This window comes from Drosophila rhopaloa, unplaced genomic scaffold, assembly GCF_018152115.1.
Source record: "Drosophila rhopaloa isolate 14029-0021.01 unplaced genomic scaffold, ASM1815211v1 contig_115, whole genome shotgun sequence".
In the NCBI taxonomy this organism is placed as follows: Eukaryota; Metazoa; Arthropoda; class Insecta; order Diptera; family Drosophilidae; genus Drosophila; species Drosophila rhopaloa.
Genome location: NW_025334990.1, coordinates 10,073,977 through 10,094,969, shown reverse-complemented (window position 1 = coordinate 10,094,969; position 20,993 = coordinate 10,073,977). Strand labels below are relative to the sequence as shown.

Below are 20,993 nucleotides of genomic sequence, written 5' to 3'. Positions count from 1 at the left end.
CTATAGTCGGGTGCCCCGACTATCAGATACCCGTTACTCAGGTAAAGGGATACATTTCGATAGGTATTGATAAACACAATAAAACTGCATTTTTACTTTTCCGAAATATTTAAATTTTTAAAATCGTATATAAGCGATTGTGGGCGTTAAAGGGGGCGTGGCACCACGCCCAAAATTCCAATCTTCTAGCTTTTATAGTTTCCGAGATCTCAGCGTTCATACGGACAGACAGACAGACAGACAGACAGACGGACAGACGGACATGGCTAGATCGACTCGGCTAGTGATCCTGATCAAGAATATATATACTTTATAGGGTCGGAAACGCTTCCTTCTAGCTGTTACATACTTTTGCACGAATATAATATACCCTTTTACTCTACGAGTAACGGGTATAATCAAACTAATAAAAAGAGAGTTTATGAAAATTCAGGAAAATAAAAAGTAGGTCTTAATGTCAGTGTCTTAAGTACCTTGATAGATCTCATAATCAAAATTGAAAGAAAATAATGCGTTTGATATCTGGTAGAATATACTATTTTATTTATGCTCTAAACTAAGTCTACAAGTTCACTACAATTACGCTTCATTTTTATATATACTCCGGGGTGCAATTTAAGGTTTCAGGTAAACCCTTTTCTATTTGCAATCCACTAGATATACGACTATCCAGTGCAACTTATCCATCAGATCATGCACCGCCAAGCTGAACTCATTAACACACAATGCTGCCACAAACAACAACAAATGCTACCGCTCGAAGTGGAAAGTTAAGAAAAGAAGGAAGGAAGGAAGTAGAGCCGCCAAAAACGGAACCATCTGTCCCGATTGCGAAACTTGAGTGACAACAGCAGCAGCAGCAGAAACAATGTCCAGAACAAAAAAAGAGGGCCAACAAAAAAGGTGAATTGAATGAGTCGCGGAGGGAAGTTATTAAAAAGCGATAAACCCAGAGCAAAACGCATTTGGCGAATTGTTGAACACCTTGTGGAAAGGTACGCCCCCCCGCCCCGCCCTCCTACTCTTCCGGGGAATTATGGAATTCTTATGCTAAAATAATGGACCCACAACCGGCTCCTGAGCTCGAACCACCACGTTAGTGCTTCCATCGATCAGTAATAAATTTGTTGCGTACACCGGGGGTACAGAAAAAAAAATACGAAAAAAAAAGAATATGGAGCGGGAGCATGTCGCGCGTTTGTTTTATTTCTTTAATTCATGAGCAGGATCGGTTTTGGACCAACTGTTCATGGTCCGCCGAGTGAAGGTGAGGTGCGTTGGCCAACTGTGCGTTAAGTCATTGAAAGTCAATAATATGTGCTCCCCACTCTTCCTACTTTCATTGTATAATAGTGCAAAAAGAGCACAAAGAATACCCCCAATCCCGTCCATCCGGTTAAAAAAAAGTGGAGTGAAGGGGTAGCAGTCACCGTTTCCAGTCACAGTCACGACTGCAGTTCCAATCGGAGAAGTCACAGGAGCTTGGCGTCTTATTTATGACTTGTGCCACCACTTGGCTACTATCTGAGATTTGTGTTTTCATTAATTATGCAAGATTCCTTCGGGGATTTCGTTTCGTTTCGTTTTTGTTTTGATTCGGGTCGGTTTGGGTCGGTTTGCCTTCTTTTCGGGATGATAAATAGCCCGAGATTAATAAGGCGCCTGGCTAAATGGCGTGGAAAGCATTCAAAGTCGACGATTATGAAATTTGGCCTCTTATCTGTGTCTCTGGGGTTAATCGGAATGAAATCATTAGCAGAGGGAATATGAAAACTAATTAAAAACTTATTTTAACTCATGTAGATACTCGCTTCTTACCTTTATCTCCCCACTTTAAACCGTAGAAATACACACACGTTTTGTTGATTGTATTCAAATTGTTTTTCTTTTATTTTATTTATCTTTTTTTGTTGGATTTTCTGCTTTGCTTTTTTTTCAATTTGATTTTCGTTATCCTAGTTTGTTGAAATTTGCAAAAATTGAAGTTTAAACAAAATAAATTCTAACTTTGTTGTTTGCTTTAAGTGTATGTCAAAGTTTGCGTTAACTATACAAGAAATGTCGATTATTAAACGTTACCAACGCTGATTACGAATACCAATATATTTGTATGTGTATATTTATATATATAGTGTATATATTCATTATTGTATGTGTCTAAATTGCTGATATGGGATGCTAAACTTACAAAATCAAATTACGCTGAAAAAAATGGTCTCGAATGCGCGATAATTTTTTTGTTTACAAGGTGTTTTAAGCTTATGAATTATATTTAAACGTTAAACATTATTGTAAAATTAAATTAAATTTCAAAATCCTTTGCGTTTGTTATTGTTTTGCTCACACAGAAACACAGACTGCAGTTTTGCTTAAGAAGCGGTTTCAAAAAGCCCGACCGAAAGTCGAGCTGTGTATACGAGGCTGCCGAGAGAAACGATTTCTAACATCATCCCAGGCAGAGTTTATACATTTGCTGAAGGTTCTTTTTGGCCATCCATCGCCCAATGATGCTTAGAACCAGTAAAGATCCTTCGACGATTCCTGAACTTGCGCCACTTGCGCTTCCAGTCCTGAAAGAGAAGTAATAGAATATTTTAGAAAACTAATGGTTATATAATATTTCGGTTTTATTAAACTTGAAACTTCACTCTAAAATGTTAAAAAGTAAGCCAATTCGATTACTATTTCACTTTGAAAAATTAATTGTCATGGTCGTTATGTCGTTATGAACTAAAATCTTTTTGAAATAAAAGTTATTTTAGTGGATAAGGTATTTTATTTAAATTCAAACATTTGCTTTGAGGTCATAACAAGAAAAGCTGGATAGCTAACTACTTTTGTATCACTTTAAAATATTAAAATATACTTCTCTAAATAATTAAAATCCCACAAATAAGTCTTACATCAAGTTAATTCTTTGTATGTTGATAAAAGTTCCGAATATATATGTTCACTTGGAAACCTTTTTGATAATATCAAGTTAAGAACTTTACTATTTAATACAACTGAAACTAATATTCTCCATGATTAAATAAAAGTACGGAATATACTAGTATGCATAATTTTCGAAACAATATGGAAAACCGACCTTCCTAATAAAATAAAACTACCAAATTGTACTACCAATAGTAGAACTTATCTAAAGTCATTTATTTAGAGCTCCTATGTAAATCTAATCCTGCGGATTGACTCACCTGCCATTGTGGGATAGCTGGAGTACTCCAGGGCGTGGGCCGTCTGCTGGTCGTGGTGCAGCCTGTAAGACACTTTGGGTCAGGACCCAGTTTGTGGAGTGGTTCGACGGGTGACTCACCTGGATCCGTGGCTGGCGTACTGCTGGGGCAGCCTCAGCAGACTGCCGTACTGGGCCATGTTGTGGTGGTAGGCGTGGGCGTGGGCGGCGTGCGCATGCGCTGCGTGGGCATAGGAACCATAGTGAGCCGCTGCCGCATGTGGCACCCACGGATCGGTGGCGTAGCCGGTGTCCGTCGCTGTGCCATACAAGTCGCTAACCTGCAGATAGATATCCGATCGGATTACAACTTATTTACCACTGGGGGAATGGAGCAGCAGGATCGGTGGCTTCTTCAACTCGTAATTGCCTCACGTATTGCCGGTAATCGGCTTTTGGCTTCTGGCTTCTTGCTTTTAGCCACTGGCATTGTTATTGGTTATTGGACTATGCTCACCTGGTGGTGTGTGGGCGCGGGTATGGGGTGCACGTAATTGCTGTTCCAGAACGACGGTGGGAAATTGCGATTCGACATCGGGCTGCTGCTCTCTGCAAGCACAAAATGGGGAAATCGTTTCAGGCATAACATATGTATACACAAAATGATAATGGTGCACGAATTATTGTTTAATCGTGCTAAATGTACCGAGGCAATAGAGTGGGATTAAGGTGGGGTATTCAGACATTTTTATTGTAAATATTTTCTTTCGCTAACCATTTTTTAAGCCGCAAAAAGATATAAAACCATAGTTAAGTAACTCTTTACTATTTTACCAATAGGATCCAAGTAAGTATCATAGGATTAAAAAGAGTGCAGTTTTGGTTTCATAAATAATTTAAGGTATGTTTCTTAAATAAGTTCTTGGTTTAATTGTTTATTAAATAGAACACAAAATATTTACAAATTATTTGTCTTACTGACACATTTAAGAAAGAAATTTTAATTTCAAACGTATATAAAAAGCGTATTAAAACCAAATAATATCTCAAATACATTTTAAAGGAAATAAGTGAAGGTTTTAATAAGAATTTTTAGCTTTTGTACTTTGAAACTTGAAAATGCAATCTAGTAAGAAAATATAATCAATAATATAATAATATATATAATATATTAATCAAATATAATAGAGAAAGATTTTTGGTGAGTTACAAGGAATAACGAAAGAAACTATATCATAGACTTTTGATTAAGTGAAGTAGTTAATGGGTAGGTATTTAATACTGAAAATTCACGAGTGTCCCCAATAAAAAAATATTCTCAAGAAGCGATCGCCTGAAGGAGGTGTTATGCTTTTGCCTCTAGGGGCAATTTCCATTCACTTGCGGCAATGATTAACTGGCAAACCGGCGTGCGAGTCTTGGGGGGATTGTGGGGCTCGGATTCGGATTCTGGATTGGTTAGGGACTCTCCTCGGAGTTCCAGTCGCGGTCTCAGTGTGAATCTCCATCTCCGCCTCGGTGGCGGCGCCATGGCCTGTTGCAAATAACTGAGCGGAATGTTTTCGGTTGTCGTTCGTGCTCGTTGTCGCGCTGTTGTTCAGGATCATCACTTGTATTAAATGGTTGTAAATCTACGCGTTTATGAAATCGCGCGACGCCGCCAACCAGCGGAAGGAGCAAACAGCGGCAAGACATCTCCATTATGTGTAATGGAGCTCCCTCAGGAGACCGGGGGCCCAAAAATAGCAACTGCAATTGAGCGGCAGGAGATACCAAAAACTTGCATAGGCTTGCATTTGCGTTGACAACATTCCAAACTCGATTCGAGGGAAAAATATACAACAACTGGAGGAGTTTGAGGATGAGAATGATGCTGGAGGATGTGCCAGTGGATGTGCCATTGGATGTGGATGTGGATATGGATGTGGATGTGCTTGTGGGTATGTGTAATGTTTGTGCTTGGCTGCCGTCGCGATTCGACAACTTTGGCCGGCACGTTGGCGAGTGTGCCATGCATTCTGATGATGATGATGATGCGGCTGGGATACCGAATATACTGGATACTGGATACTGGATGCCATGCCGCGTGCCTTTTTTCGTCCCGGCCAGAAGTCGTCATCATCCCATTGCCATTCACTCACTCGCTCAGCTGAGGCCGTGGAATTCCCATTAATGTGCAAACAAGCAGACTGCCAAAGATATTTACTCCGCAGCTCCTTCGGTTAGCATTTCACTTTCAAACAGGGGCTTCAAAAGCGAAAGCCGCAGTACCTGTCTCACCTTTCACCTTTTGGCCTAATGAAGAGAGCGTGGCGATTTATGACTCGATAAGGTTCGATCGCCAACGTTGACACATAGAGTACTACACAGAAAAAAAGGCCATAGTTCTAGTTGAACATTCTTAGTTGCAGTAAAAATATTAAAGAGGAAAATCACTCCAGGAAATAAAAAATAAATCGTATATTATACATGAATATTGTTTATAAAAAACATATAAAGCAAAAGGCAATCATAATAATACCATTTAATTAGTTGAATAAAAAACTTAGGTAAAAGTTTTTTTGATTGTATGTATATAAAGCCCAGCGGAAATATAAATAAATAGCTTAAAATATGGATATATCAATACCAATAGACACATAGACATATTGAATGTTTTGCTTACTATTTGTGGGCTTATATTTTTAAACATTCTAACTATATACATGTTTGTTTTACGAAACCTAATATTACATTAAATTATTATTGGCATTTTAGTGACAGGTAGTATTTTCCTGTGTGTCCCTGCACTTGTGCTCGTATCTTCAAACGCATCTTTAAATGTATCTGTATCTCTATCTGTTTCGGTTTCAGTTTCGGTTTGTTTTTCGGTTTCTCCTGCCTGCAGCGGGTGCCAAGGAATTTTAAATCGAATTCTTTGGGCATCTAATTAAATGCTCCTCGGAACGGAAAGGCTGCCTGATGAATCGGGTATTTTTTGATCGAGAAACGTAACGAAAACGGATCGGGGAAAAACAGAGAAAAGTGCAAGCGTGCCGTTGCTATCTCATCATCTTCTGCGATGCCCTCTTTCGGTTCGTTTTGTTTTCTGTGCGGAGCAGTTAATTGAAATGCATTTTAAAATCGTAATGAGGAATCTATGCGGCATTCGGCATTGCCACCGTCCGACAACAGCAATAACAACAACAACAACAAAAACTACAACTGGCTACCCAAAAACAACAACATCAGCATCGACCGCATCGCATTCCGGCGACATTTCATAGCACATTCCAACCAGCGATATATATACATCTGTACATATAGCATATATAGACACCGCACATTGCATTACGAAAAAAATCTATATAAATACTGAATAGTTTTAAGCGCACAAATGTAAATGTTTAACTGTGTGCGGCTGCTCTCAAATAGACAAATGACCAAAATGAACTTTAAATACCATTAAGCAGACATCGAAAAGGGGGAAAAACAAGAGGCGTAAAAGTAAACAAATTTAAACAAAATTCATTTCGTTGTTTACTTTTTGGTAAAATTGTATTTAAAGGGACAGTTCTATAATCGGCAATGTGTGCCACTATGCAGCAGCAAAATGTTAAGAGCAACCTACTGAGATGGGAATTTGCAAAACTGAGCCACCCTACTGTATTTGGTGACAGCGAAAATATTTAGATTGTCATTTGAGAATCAACTATTAAATTGATAACTAATTGGAATGTCCATTTTTTAGTTGTGAATAGACAACCATATCTTAAATTCCAAAAGTTAAAATAAATAGTTGAATTTAATTAGGTAACAGTAAAAGCTATTTATTAATTAACTTTTGTGTTTCCTATTTTTAATTCCAAATTCACAGAAATAGATTAAAAACAGAATCTTAAAAAATAAATGTTTTAAAGCCTATTTATATGTAATTGTTTAAATTAATTTAATATGAAAATAAAGTCTTCAATAAGTACATTAAGTATGTAACTAAAATGACAAAAATTAAGCTAACATTTGAGTCAAAATTCTTTTTGATTCAAGTGGATTTTCGGTTGTTTGTCGGTCTATTAATTGCTCGCCAGGAAACTGATTTTGATTTAAATTTCGGAAAGCCAATCACCGTAAATTCGTAGTTAAGCAGCCTGCGGAAAATTTCCAATTATCGCATAACGAATGGGGAATTGAATGGAAACTGAATTTTCGCACAATCAAAGTGGTGGCATTTCCTCAAAGCATACGGTAAAACGGGGCAATTGGGGGAAAATCGAGGAAATGGCAGCCACAGAAACTCAATAAAATCCCAGGTTTAACTGCAATTGGCGGTGTGGCAAAGGAATACACCACAAAGTGCTCCAGTCTATGGGGCGGGAAATGGAAAATAATCTGGTGGGCGGGACACGTACGGAACATTAGCATTACGGGGCACCTGCTCAGCATTCAAATGCGAGGATAATTGATTGATTGAGCAATGGTCGCAAATTAACAAACGAGAAAAGATGATCATAATGAAAAACTTCTCTTGACAAGGGTAAATTCGTTCTGCTTGAACAGAATTGCATCAAGGCAATTAAAAATAAAAACAAAAATCAAGTGAAGCGCAAAAATTATACACATGTTGGTGTATCTTTATATACATACGAGTATGTTCGAGTATATATTGTATGCAGCAGATAGACGGACAGGCAAAACAGACAGGCATGAACAAACGAAACGTTTATCTTCATTAAAGGAGGTAATTAATTTTGAAATCGAAAGAACAAGCGAGTGGCAAGTGGCAACTTGATTTATTTGTTTTATTGTGCGCCCGTTTTTGGTGTGTGCTTGTGAGTTTTCGCATTCACAGACATTTCACAAACTTGGGAAGGGGATAAAGTGGCATCTTAAAGTGATTCTATGCTTTTACCGAACGGCTGACAATAAGCAGAACGAAAATTTAAATATTTCGAATAGTTTTCAATAGAAAAGATGGATTAAAAGCTTTCATTTTTATGAGAAATATAATTTACAGCACATTTTTATAGGATTTTAAATTTCAAAATATTTAAATGGTATCACTTTAAATGGTAAACACTTTATTTATATTATGAAATTAGTTATATACATATATTGCAGTTTATTGAAGTGACATTTATTCTATAAAATCAATTTTGATATAAAAAAAACCAGAACAAATTAGAAACAAACATAAATCTCGAAAGAAAAAGCTTTCATTTTCGGGTAACTTTAATTTAATCAAGAGTACATACATACATTTGTGTATCGATTACTTCTAAAAACTTTTCCATCTTGGAGGGTAAGCTGCATATTTTCTTAACCATAATTTTTGCACTCTCAAAGTTTTCACACATTAACCGACATACTCTCTATCAATACAAGGTCATCAATCAAGTATTGAGCAGAACAAAAAGTGGTTTAGACATCAAGCCACTTGACACACTGAAAATTCTGAATTTTCTCCATTCTATCCGGCCATCTCATTCTTTCCCACACACTCACACATTCCGAAAGGCATAATTTGCCTGTTGTAAATTTCCCGAGAACATTTTAATAACTTTGCTGGAACTGCTGGCGTATTTTTCACCTAATTATGCCCCCATTTGGGGGACAAGTGAGGCAGCGCCGCAAATCGAGGCAAACACGCAAACTGACAGCCGGGACAACTACATGACACGAGCGGTTCTTTGATCACAACTCGCCGGAGCCACAAATGAGTCGAAAAGAGGGCGGGGAGCCGGGAAAACAAGCTGATTATCCTTCTACACTGACACAAACACAAATTTGGGATAAATGTTTACAAGTTTATACACGAGGAGAAACAAATGCTTTAAATCCAGCAGAATTCTGAATCCCATTAAACACAAAGAAAAGTTCGAAACCCATTTAAGATGGATTATTGGATTTTTGTATGTTGTGAGCGAAATGCCATTGGTTTGTGGTAGTTAAAACAATATTAACAGATAATAAAATAAATAAATTTAAACCTCACACACTTAGTAAGACAGATTAGTATATCAATTTCCGATGGGCACCCAAGCAGGGACTGAAGATATTTGTGGTTTTTTGCCTATCGAAATAATCGATAACCAATTCTAATTTTCTGATTTATCACTTGTTTTCACTTGATTAACCAGGACACTTTTAGGTGGAAATCATTATTCTCTATTTCCATCTTTCAGCTGTAGTTCTAATATTTTTTTGGTTTAATGCACTTACCTTTCGCATCCTTATTGTTATAGTTGAGGGCGCGGGAGAAGTGTTCGTCCACCTGGCTGGCCGTGTCGCCCGAATAGTTGGTGAACACAACGCAGGAGGCCGATAGATACTGAGCTTGCCCCTGGCCACTGCTGCCCAGCCCTCCGCCTCCTCCTCCGCCGCCTCCTCCACCTCCACTGCCCATCGGCGCCTCCAGGGTGGGAAGATTCTTGGGTATTGCCCCGGTTCCGCCTCCATCGCCGCCCCCCGAACCCGTTCCGCCTGCTGATGATGAACCGCCGGTCGCTCCACCGCCCACATTCAGCGGATGACTGTGCGAGTGGGCGTGGCGGGGGGAATCCGGACCGGAGGAGCAGGATGATTCATTATGATGCTGATGCTGTTGGGAGCCCACCAGTCGCGCTGGAAAATCAAAGAGAGTGGAGGAAAAACTATTAAATAATCGCAAAATAATAGCGAGAATCCAACGGGGGAAAATATGATATAATTTATTGAATGCTAACTGGTTTGGAATGCGAGTGCTTCGTCAGCAATTTCAAGAATTTTCAAATTAATTAGCTACGAATGTGCGATGGCTATCTGGCTCTCCCTCACTTTGGCTCTTTCACTCGGATGAATTTCATTGTGTTGCCAAAAAACAAATGTTATGCAAACATTGACATTGCCAATATCAATGAACACGCACATGAAAAGCAATAAAATCCAAAGTAAAGAAGCATTAAACTAATCACATGCCAACGAAGCGCTCTGTTAATGAATTATTAATTATTTCCAAAGAGTTTTTACTTTCAATTTAGAAATTCCTCTTAAATTTTTAACGTGACCTTTGGAGCTGACATTTTTTTAAGTACTAATTAAGTTACTAACTTGTTAAATACAATAATTTATAAAATAGACCTTATGACCCCGAACTTAAATGAATCATTACATCAATTTAATTTCAATTAACTCGAAATGCCTTGGATTTTCTCTTTTTAATAATTATGCCAGAAAAACCATTTGATCATGGTGATTACATATACTTTTACTTAAGAATCTTTAGATTTCTTTTGATATAATAACATGGAAATATTACATTACTTAAGAATGATAACGCTAAAGATTAATTTAGTCTTAAAATTACTTTTTGAAAGCTGTTGACAAGATTTCTTTTAAATATACTTTTACAAAATATGTAACCTTTGAAAGTGCACTTGGTGTGCTAAATGTAAAGATCAAATTCAAGAACCAATTCTCTGGAAGTATTTTAGGAAACTATATCACTATGTTTCCTCTAATAAAATAAAGGCTAGTTTTAAAATATGAGATTGAATTGCTTGATATTTTGAATAAGTTACTCTATTCTGTGATTCGATTCTCCAGAAGGATTTTAGGAAACACGCACATGAAACACAATGTTGACCATTATTCTAATTAGTTAAATGCTACTTTTTAAGATTTGGGATAGAGTTGTATGAACATTGAAGTTTCCACACTATTTTGTGATATCGATCCTTTGTGATCCATGCGACTCACCTTCAGCTTCGCTGCGCGGCACGATGAGATCCTCTTCTTTGGTTTGGTGCGTATGCGGGTGCGTGTGTGTCTGTGTCTGCGAATGCGGGTGCGTGTGTGCGTGGGCGAGGGAGTGGGCATGGGAGTGGGCGTGGCCGTGGGCGTGCGTCCTGTGCGTACTGTGCAGCGAGTGTCCAGCAGCGCCGCTCAGCACCGGACTCATGCCCAGGCCGACGCTGCCCACACTACTGCTGCCGGGCACCACATTGCTGCCGAGCAGTCCGCTGCCCCCGATCCCTGCCCCGCTGACCAGCTGGAGTCCGGAGGAGCTGGCCTGGTTCGCCGCACTGTTGTGGGCCGCTGCCGCCACCGCCGCCGCAGCGGCATTAGCGCTCACCGACGGCGGTAGGATCGGGCTGCAGGGCGAGTGGGAGCTGCCGGAGGCGCTCGACGAGGCGGCCAAGTTGACGCCCGAGGACGAGTATAAATCCTGGTTGAACTGCAAATATCCAAAAACATCGGTTTATTTTTATATTCAATAATATATTCCATTCTTGTATTAAAGACATTCACAACTTTAAAGTCTTCATTTTTTATTTACTAGTAAAATATTCGTCATTTGATAAGCGTTTAAAATCAGTCATTTACAGAAAGATTGCCATCACTCACAATAAAATGTTTTATAAAATACAAGTAAATTCCTTGTAGCTTAAGTTTTTTATGAAAACATGAATAATAGAATATGTAAAAAGTTACATTATTCGTTTAATAAAACGTTTAAAGATTTCAAGTTAGCTAATCATAAAATATGGACTAACCAGATTTCGCTGAGTGAGTATAAATATTTATTGTAATTTGAAAAGTTGACTCTAAATTATTCTTGCAAGTTTACTTGATATCTGCAATTCGTTATCAAAGAGTGATTTTTTAAGTTCGCGACATTAGCGAAGAAAAAGATGGTTTAATTTTAGCTTAATAGAAGTAATATGATTAGTATTTAATAGGGGATTTTCTTTTGTTTTATTAAACATATAATTTGCAATTGTAATCTTTTTTGTTAAATGTATTTATTATATTTTATTGTACGAAGAACTAAAGGTTTTCAAAAATTACTCAATATGCAAAGCTGGATAAAATGTGTCATTATATTTAACATTTCAGTAAGCAAAGTTTTGATTATCTAAATTATCGAAGTAGATATTATTAAAATTAAAACGCTTAGTAAATCCCATTACAATTAAAACTTAGCTTCATACTTTGACATTATGAAAAGATTTCTTAGCTTAGGACGTATTTCTGACCACCCTCCCTTAAACTATTTTTCTGGATTTAAAAGTGGATCTCCCTGGCAGATTCTCAAAAGGTCGGCGAGTGGCAAGTAATGAGTTATGAGACGCGTTGCAGCAAATTGAAAATGACACAATAAGAAAATTTATGTTGATGGAAAACGCGAGTGAGGCCATTAAATTTACGAGCGTTTGGCGCATATTATCACGGACTCGGGCCAAGGTTGCACCGCTCCAAATGGGGCATAATGGGAGATGGGAAAGGGGGCGTTGGCAGTGGGAGGAGGTGAGCTGAAATAGGAGAGCGGCCAGAAGGCGATAATCACGCCGCAATCTCCTGCTTTGCGGAGTGTCAAACATAATGCGGCGCTGGCAACGATTTACGAGCAACACCTTCGACCGCCCCCCTTTCCTGACTTCCCCTCCTAATGAGCCCATTAGTGGCTCCCTACCCGATAGATAACCCCATGAAAATCGCTGCCCAGCCCGCCACGCCACATTTGGCCCCGAAAATCTTTCTAAATTTAAGTATTAACTTCCAGCCAAGCGAGGCGAACCGATGCTTCCTCCATTTCGTAGGCGCATGCCAATTATGATCGTGTCTAAGGGTTAATAATGGGTTAACCGGGCACGAACCATTTGAAAGAGTGCATCTTGGGCATTGACAGCGGCCCTGATTTACGACGTTCATTGAGTATCTCGCAGATACAACAGCTGCCCGTTTAGCAGGCCACTTAATTAGATGAAAGCGCTGAGTCAGCAGAAAGCGACTTGCTAATAGATACAGATACAAATTGATTGAGATACAGCTGCGGCGAAAGGTGCAGCATCACAGGCACTTGCCGCAAATATGTGGCAGATCATGTATCTGCATCTGTCACCTGGCTTAACCACATAATCAATACGTTCCGCCTTATCGGCCAACACTATCAGCGGCGACAGCCCAAATTGGAGGCGGTATGGTCGTTCGGCCGATCCCAAGCCGCGGATCCCAAATCGCGGATGGCGGATGGCGGATCGTGGCCAAGTGCAGTAGCGTAGGAGAAACAATGCGCAGATACAGATACAAAATGCACAGTCGCAACCGCATTGTATCGGTACACCGAAAAAACAGATATCATATATTCAGTCAAAATTTCAGATATCAAACCACCATCTGACACCTAAAATAATTTCTTTGCACTCTTGGAACTTTAAGTTTAGAAATTGATGTTACCCTAACTTATACTTCCTATTGCCAAAACGACTATTATATTTCCATTGAAGGTAACATTGAGTTATAGAAGTTGTAACTAAGGAAGCTATACTGTGTGACGACTATTTAGATCTTTATTAAATATCAATTTCAACTCAAAAATTACAATTTGTTAACTAGATTAAACAAAAAGCAGAGGATTAAACATGGAATAGAATACTAGTTTGAACTTCTTGAACTTATGGGTTATTTGACATAAAGTTCTTTTGAACTGATCCTGAGCAAGGAGGATATAATAATGTTTCTAACACGTCATAAAAATACTACAGTTTCTTACAGAAGGGCACTAGATCGAACGTCGAATAAAATATTTAGCTATACCAATTTCCAAACCCATAGAAACCCAATGTGTAACCAAATGAAATCAGATCAACCTTCGCTTGGCGTAATTTTCTCCGTGTATTTGTATCCGTATCTGCTGCAGTGTTATTAGCTGCAGGCGATATGTCGGTTATGCCGAGCAGTCAGACCGCCGATCACACGGCATAAATCACCGGGATCGGCAGACGAACCAGCGACAAAATTTCGGAGGCCCCAGCGTTCTTTTTTTTACCAGCTCCCTGGTTTATCTGCGATCGGTTGACAAAAGGCCCCAAGAATCCGATCGGTATGGTTATGTTATGGGCGTTGGATGTGAGGAGAGCGAGATCGGCAAGAACTAATGGCGATACACACAATAAATTAACCGAACGGTCCAAGGTTTTTGTTTGTTTGTTTATTTTTTATTTTGTTGTTTTTTTTTTTTTGTTTGGCTAAAGTGTTGAAAGGGCGGACGAAAATTGTGCGTTTTTGGGGCCGAAATAAACCGGTCATCCAGCTGAGGCTAAAGCTGCTGACTCAATCTGCGATTGGCTTTGCGGAGGAGCAGCCGAAACCCAATACAGGAGGGTTTATCGCGGTCCCTCTTTATGGGCATGCAAAAGCATAGAATCAGAATCGTGTCGTATCGGTTACTTACATAAAAGGCCAATTTCGATTTGGTGCCGCGGCCTTGTATAATTGGAACTTGCGACACAAGAATTTCTTTGTGCCCCAGCGACAACGGCAACTGCCTCGGGTTCTTAGCCACAGATTCAGCCTCAGTCGTCGCCTTTTGGCCATGGCCAGTCGACGGTCAGAGTTTCGGGCCTGGACACTGGTCCAATAGCCCTTGCGATCGTGAGAACTTTTCTGTACTTGTCACAGAAATCACAGCGAAATCTTCGAAATCAATGTTAGCAAAAACGGGAGAGACGAAACAAAGCCAACATTGACTCGCGGAATTCCTTGAAATGTTTCCCTTTATTTTGCCAACTTTTTTTTTTTCACCCGCTTGTTTCTTTATTGTTTCGGGTTTCCCAAATCGATTTGCGTTCTGCGTGAATTCTTATGATTTGTTAGAAGCGTCTAATTATTCAGTCGGGACCGGGTCGAAACAAATTGATGGAGGCGACGGCGCAGTGGCAGTAACAGTGGCAGTAGCTTTTGGCCTTGGCAAGAAGTGAAGAGAGCCATCAATCAGCGAGGGATGTGGGTCCTAGCAAAAAAGCCAGCGTGACTCATCATCGGTGCTTTCCCTTTTTAAAGTTGTCCTCAAACTTGTTTGGAAGCAGTTCGCTTTTTTGGTTAAGTGCAAACAAATCAACAGGAATCTTTACAAAACGTTTTGTGGTTTTCCTTTAAGGCCATTCTGTGTTTATGCAAAACGGTCTCATTTCATGTAAACCTACCAGACGTTTAGCTTGAAAGTCAAGCTTAAAATTGTAACACATTTCAACATCGAATTAAGTAAAACCATTGTCGAAGAGCCTTTTAATAGTATACTCTTGAGGACCTCCTAATTGGTTATGGTTTATATTGAAGCATTTTTATATTTCTACAAACTAATAACTAATTTTTTAAATTTTTAATTATTAGGCATAACCATTTATTATCTCATAACTTATGTCGCGAGCTTACACATTCGATATAAAATTAAATTTAGGATAGAGAATTAAAAGTTTGGAAATTGTTGACACCTTTTTTACGTGCATTAAACACTAAAACCGCTTTGCCTAAAGCTAGAAAATCAGCTCGCCTAAAATGTCCAAAAAACAAGTTTTGACACCAAAACTTTTATTAGTCGGTTGTCACCTGAAGTTTTTAATGTGATAGTTTTTATATAAATAATAAATTCTTAACGTTTAAAAGAAAAAAAAACTGTGAAATCATTGTTATACCCTTGCAGAGGGTATTATAATTTTGGTCAAAAGTGTGCAACGCAGTGAAGGAGACATCTCCGACCCTATAAAGTATATATATTCTTGATCAGGATCACCTCCTGAGTTGATATAGCCATGTCCGTCTGTCCGTCTGTCCGTCTGTCCGTCTGTCTGTCCGTCTGTCTGTCCGTCTGTCTGTTTCTACGCGAACTAGTCTCTCAGTTTTAAAGATATCGAATTCAAACTTTGCACACACCCTTCTTTCCTTTGCACGCAGTATATAAGTCGGAACGGCCGGGATCGGCCGGCTATATCCTATAGCTGCCATATAACTGATTGATCGGAAATGCCATAACTTTATTGTTTGTCAAGTTAGGAAGTTGGGATTTTCTATGGGTTTTATATTTGGCCAATCAATCCGACATACCAAATTTCATAAGGATCGGCCGACTATATCCTATAGCTGCCATATAACTGATTGATCGGAAATGCCATAACTTTGGTGTTTGTAAAGTTAGGAAGTTGGGATTTTCTATGGGTGTTATATTTGGCCAGCCAATCCGACCTACCAAATTTCATAAGGATCGGCCGACTATATCCTATAGCTGCCATATAACTGATTGATCGGAAATGCCATAACTTTGGTGTTTGTCAAGTTAGGAAGTTGGGATTTTCTATGGGTTTTATATTTGGCCAATCAATCCGACATACCAAATTTCATAAGGATCGGCCGACTATATCCTATAGCTGCCATATAACTGATTGATCGGAAATGCCATAACTTTGGTGTTTGTCAAGTTAGGAAGTTGGGATTTTCTATGGGTTTTATATTTGGCCAATCAATCCGACATACCAAATTTCATAAGGATCGGCCGACTATATCCTATAGCTGCCATATAACTGAACGATTGGAAATGCCATAACTTTGGTGTTTTTAAAGTTAGGAAGTTGGGATTTTTTATGAGTATTAAGAATGCATCATATGAATAATTTTGGAGAATATAATTTACAGAGTATTCTGCAAGGGTATATCAACTTCGGCTCCGCCCGAAGTTAGCTTTCCTTTCTTGTTTTTATTTAACACTGTGTGTGTTCTCCTACCTCTAATGTTGAGCTTACCATGTTTTATAAATAAAACATGGCATTTAATTAAAACATTCGTGATGATTATTATTTTTTTATATTTTGACATTACATTTCTTCATGGTATTTTTAAAACAGTCTTTGTTCATTAAATTTACTTGTACTATAATGTGAAAAAAACGATTGCACAGAGAGTTTTCGCGAACATTTTTTTTGTGCCAATAAGTTTTTATAAAATGACATCGCTCCAATAAATGCTAACCTATTGAATTAAGTATACACTCAGAAGTAAAAAAGCGTTGCATTCTTTTGATAAAAAAAAATCGGATGCATTTTAAATTAAAAGTTTGGGTAATAATATAAATGTAAGCAACTTTAGAGGTTGAAGCAGTTAACTATTATTTGTTTTTTTGAAACAATAGCAAACTAATATGCCCACTAGGGTGATTAAAAAACATACTCTCACCGTTTAATATGGAAGGTTTTCAAGTATGTAGGTTTTGAAGTAAAACCAAAAAAATGGATTTAAGTTTCTATTAAAATTGCTCATACGACATTAAATGTCATTTAAAGCCAATGGTGCGTATGAGTGATAAACTTGAAATCCAATGTTTTTCAAAAAGTTCCTTATGGTATGCTTTTAATGCGGATAATATTAGCGGGTGAGAGAAGGACCTTAAAATTTGAATACAAATTTGAATCGCCCTTAGAACTGTAAAGACCTTTTTTTGGTGGTTTTTACTTTTTTACTCCATTTTCTTTTGTACCTTAAAGCATGCAGAACCCTACGTTTAGATGTGTTTCTCGTTTTGTGTATGAACCAACACGATTTTATGAAAGTTTTTTTCGCCTGAAACTCTACCAATGCAATGGCCTGGGATTAATTGCTTTTAATCGGTTAGACCTACTCACCCTCTCATACTGGTAGAACGATCGACTTGGTCCAGCGCGCCCGTACAGATATGGATAGTAGGCACCGTACATAACTTCGGGGCAGGACACTGCCATTGTCGCAGTTGCAATCGCACTTGCAACTGCAACTCGCACTCACTCACACTCACTCGCGACCGGAGAGTAATCACTGTTTTTGCGGTTTTTGCGATGAATGGTAGTTAAATTGGTATTGTCACTTGAGCGGGGAATTGTGATACCAATACCCGTAGTTCGAATCGGAATTGGAAGAGATACACGGAGACAGAGAGAGAGAGAGAGGCTGAAAACTTGGAGTAATTATAAAACCGGCTCTAAACTCAAGGCGCGTTTTGTTTTTTGTTGCAGTCGTAGTATTTATTTCTTTTGTTGGCTGGCGAAATTCCTGGAATGAAAACTCCGCTCGGCTAATTATATTTACATATTGTAAAACACCATCGCGTTTGTATCAAGAGCTATAATTGCTTTTCGTCTTTTTTGTTTATGTTTCTTTTAATTTTTTCTTTTTTTCTCTTTTCGCAAACTTCTTTCTATTCATTCGCCATTCCCGTTCGTGGGTATTTTCTTTTTCTTTTTGTTTTCGTTTCTTCCCCTCGTCGCTCTTCAACTTTCTTCACTTGTTTCTTTCTTCTTTGTTTGCTTGTGCAGGCAATTGCAATTATCATTTCCACATTGTTGATTGCTGTTAGTCGTTGTTTTCTATTTTTTTTTCTATTTTATGCGGCCATTCCCTTTGGCGTTGGAACGTCAATTTCGTTTCTCATCCGCGTTTCCGCCGAAGAATTGCCAACTGCAATGAAAATGGAGAAAAGTGCAAGAGAAGGCATTAACAATTTGCTAATTGTGGAAAGAAATTCAAAGCTGAAGAGCCAATTTCTGGCATTTATGTAAAAACCGACTTTAATGATGGGATTATTCGAACCATAAAGTGTGTTGCAAAGTAATTGCATGTAAACAAACAATGAACAAGGATTAAATATGGCCATTAAAACTCACATTAAAATTAATTACGAAAATATAAGTCCAACAATGTAAGGTATCAAAATGTTTTGCTTGAAATGCATAGAAAACTATGTAAAAGGTTTTGTAGAACGAGTTTATAATAAATATGCTAAAATACTCCGTCGGTACATAAAAAAAAACAATAAAATTAAAAGAACAAGAAAAGTTACACATTTTTTTATATTCTGTTGGAAATAAAAGCACCCGTTAAACCAAATATGCGAAAAATTTAGATTTGTCAAACTGACAGGGGCCAAATGTAATTAAAATTATGAATTGAAACTGGTTACAAATACAAAACTTACTGAACTTAAATTGGTCCGAATTTAAAAAAAAAATACACACGTATTCCGACGGCGAAAATTAATAGCTCTTAATTAAAGGACCGTCGGGAATAAAAAATAAGAATCTTTTGAACGCTAACTTTATAATTCAGCCTTACAAAGTGTAATTTGTACGTCTTACATCATTTAAATTTAAGGGGTGACATAAATATTGTAATAAATCTTCATTTTTTAAAGTTTTTAATCCTTTTACTATTCCATCATCAAAAGCAACAAGTTCAATGGTTTTTATGCGCAGAAAAATAGTAAATGGAAAATGGTAAAACGAATAAAGTTTGGCCAGAAATTAAAAAGTATTCGATTTATTTTAAATCAAAATTAGTTTATAATATATATGAATATGACAACCTTTTGCCTATCCCAATTTAAAGCTAGCCTTTTTAATAGTAATTAATTTTTGATATATTGTTTTCACGTTAGCGCATAGATCGAAATGTCTCTCAAAACTCTTGATCTTTCTTAAGCGGAATATATTCCAATTGGAAAAGTGCTTACATCTAATTTGACCCTGGTATCATGAATGAGAACTTACCACTTAGAAGTGTTTGTATAATCCAACTAGATTAGCAGTTTTCCTTTGCGTATATTAACAGAATATTCGTTCACTTTTTGGATAACATTCAACAATTTCACAACATATCTTGACTTTTTTTTTCTTGTATCGTTTTGTTGTTGTCGTTAATTTGAATAGTAATTAAAACGATACGCGCTGGGGAATTTGCACGTGAATACTTGAGATTTTGGCGCAGCTTTTTGTGCGAATATTTTTAACCGAAAACGAGCAGCAAACATTTGCCCGGCGCACTCAATGAAAATATTTTCGCTAAATCCACAAAATGCCAAATTCCATAAATTCTTGGCAGTGCGCGAAAGAGATAGGGATAGCGGGAGGGATTAGGAGCGGAAAGAGAACGGCACTAGTTTTGCGATGGCAGCATCCGCGGAAATCTCTATCTTCTGCGATGTGGCACTTGGAAAACAAATGAACTGCACTTGCCGCGATCGCTCACTGGGATATTCGAATTTTATTTCGTTTTAATTTCAGCGATTCTCGTTTTGAAACGAGAAAATCGCGCGCGGCGGAGAGGGAGAAACACGAAGAGCTCCGGCTGCCGCTCAATCGGAAGAGAAAAAACAAACTGGCTAAAGGAGCGGTGAATCTAAAAGCAATGCAATGCAGAACGCAGGCGGCGCAGTCGACGCAGCGTCGAAAACAAAATGGCAATTTCCCATCTCAAGTTGTCTCCCTCGCACGCTGCTTATATGACCTCAGCGAGAGCGAGACAACTGGTGTGTTGGAACGCACAAGGCACCGCCCACTTGATTGCTGCCGTTTGCAGTTGTTGTTTCCAGTTCCAGTTAACGATGCCACATCGGTGTGAAAATAAAATGGAGTGCGTCTCAATTGTGTCCTGAAGTAGACGAAACTCCTGCTGTTTCTCTGTATGTGTGTGTGTGTGCGTCTGATTTTAAAGTTCGACAAACAGATTGAAAGGAATTCACATTCGTCCGGGCCTTCTTCTTCGTCCTTTTGTTCCTTTCCGCAGCGAAAAGTATGCGCCAACTGTGTCAACAGTGTTTGCAGTGCCCCCGCAGTCCTTATTTTCCAACCTCCCCCACTCCCCAATGAACTCTCCACCGCGTGACGTTTCCGTATTGATAATAATCTGATTGCAAATGAATACAATTTATTGTGCTGTTCATTCGCCTTTATTTCGCCTCGGATTGTGAGCTGACAAGGTGCGGATGCGGAGAAGTGAGAGACGGGTTTTCTACTCCTTAAATTGTTAGATTCGCGATGGGAACCGGCTACCGAGAACAGAAAAACACCTTTCTCAAATGTTAAAATGACAGCTCCGCTTTAGCATGGTTAATACGTTTAGCAAAATAGTTAAGATCTACAATAAATATATTGTATAATAATTATGGTACTCAAATTGTGTTAGTACGGTTCATTGAAGCATTATCGGTGGTGCTACTTTGAATAAAATTCGTGTACGCACGTGTATATGGATAAAACATAGGTTTTCTGAATACAAATTTGTAGCA

General features: G+C 38.3%; 1 protein-coding gene across 1 annotated transcript; it reads right to left on the bottom strand.

The window, feature by feature from the left end:
- Positions 1-1,955: 1,955 nt before the first annotated feature.
- LOC108049500 (protein vestigial) lies at positions 1,956-19,607 on the bottom strand. The gene is made up of 8 exons (XM_017130701.2): positions 19,477-19,607; positions 17,581-18,388; positions 10,886-11,363; positions 9,371-9,772; positions 3,690-3,781; positions 3,314-3,513; positions 3,195-3,256; positions 1,956-2,570 (listed from the first exon to the last, which is right to left on the bottom strand). The coding sequence occupies exons 2-8, from the start codon at positions 17,674-17,676 to the stop codon at positions 2,512-2,514; spliced, it is 1,389 nt and encodes a 462-aa protein (XP_016986190.1). The 5' UTR covers positions 17,677-18,388; positions 19,477-19,607; the 3' UTR covers positions 1,956-2,511.
- Between the last annotated feature and the right edge of the window lie 1,386 nt (positions 19,608-20,993).

Coding starts and splice junctions, on each gene's coding strand:
- LOC108049500 (XM_017130701.2), bottom strand. CDS start 17,676: ATGGCAGTGTCCTGCCCCGAAGTTATGTACGGTGCCTACTATCCATAT. Junction 11,364..17,580: donor CGTTCTACCAGTATGAGAGG/GTGAGTAGGTCT, acceptor GGATATTTGCAG/TTCAACCAGGATTTATACTC. Junction 3,782..9,370: donor TAACAATAAGGATGCGAAAG/GTAAGTGCATTA, acceptor TTGTGCTTGCAG/AGAGCAGCAGCCCGATGTCG.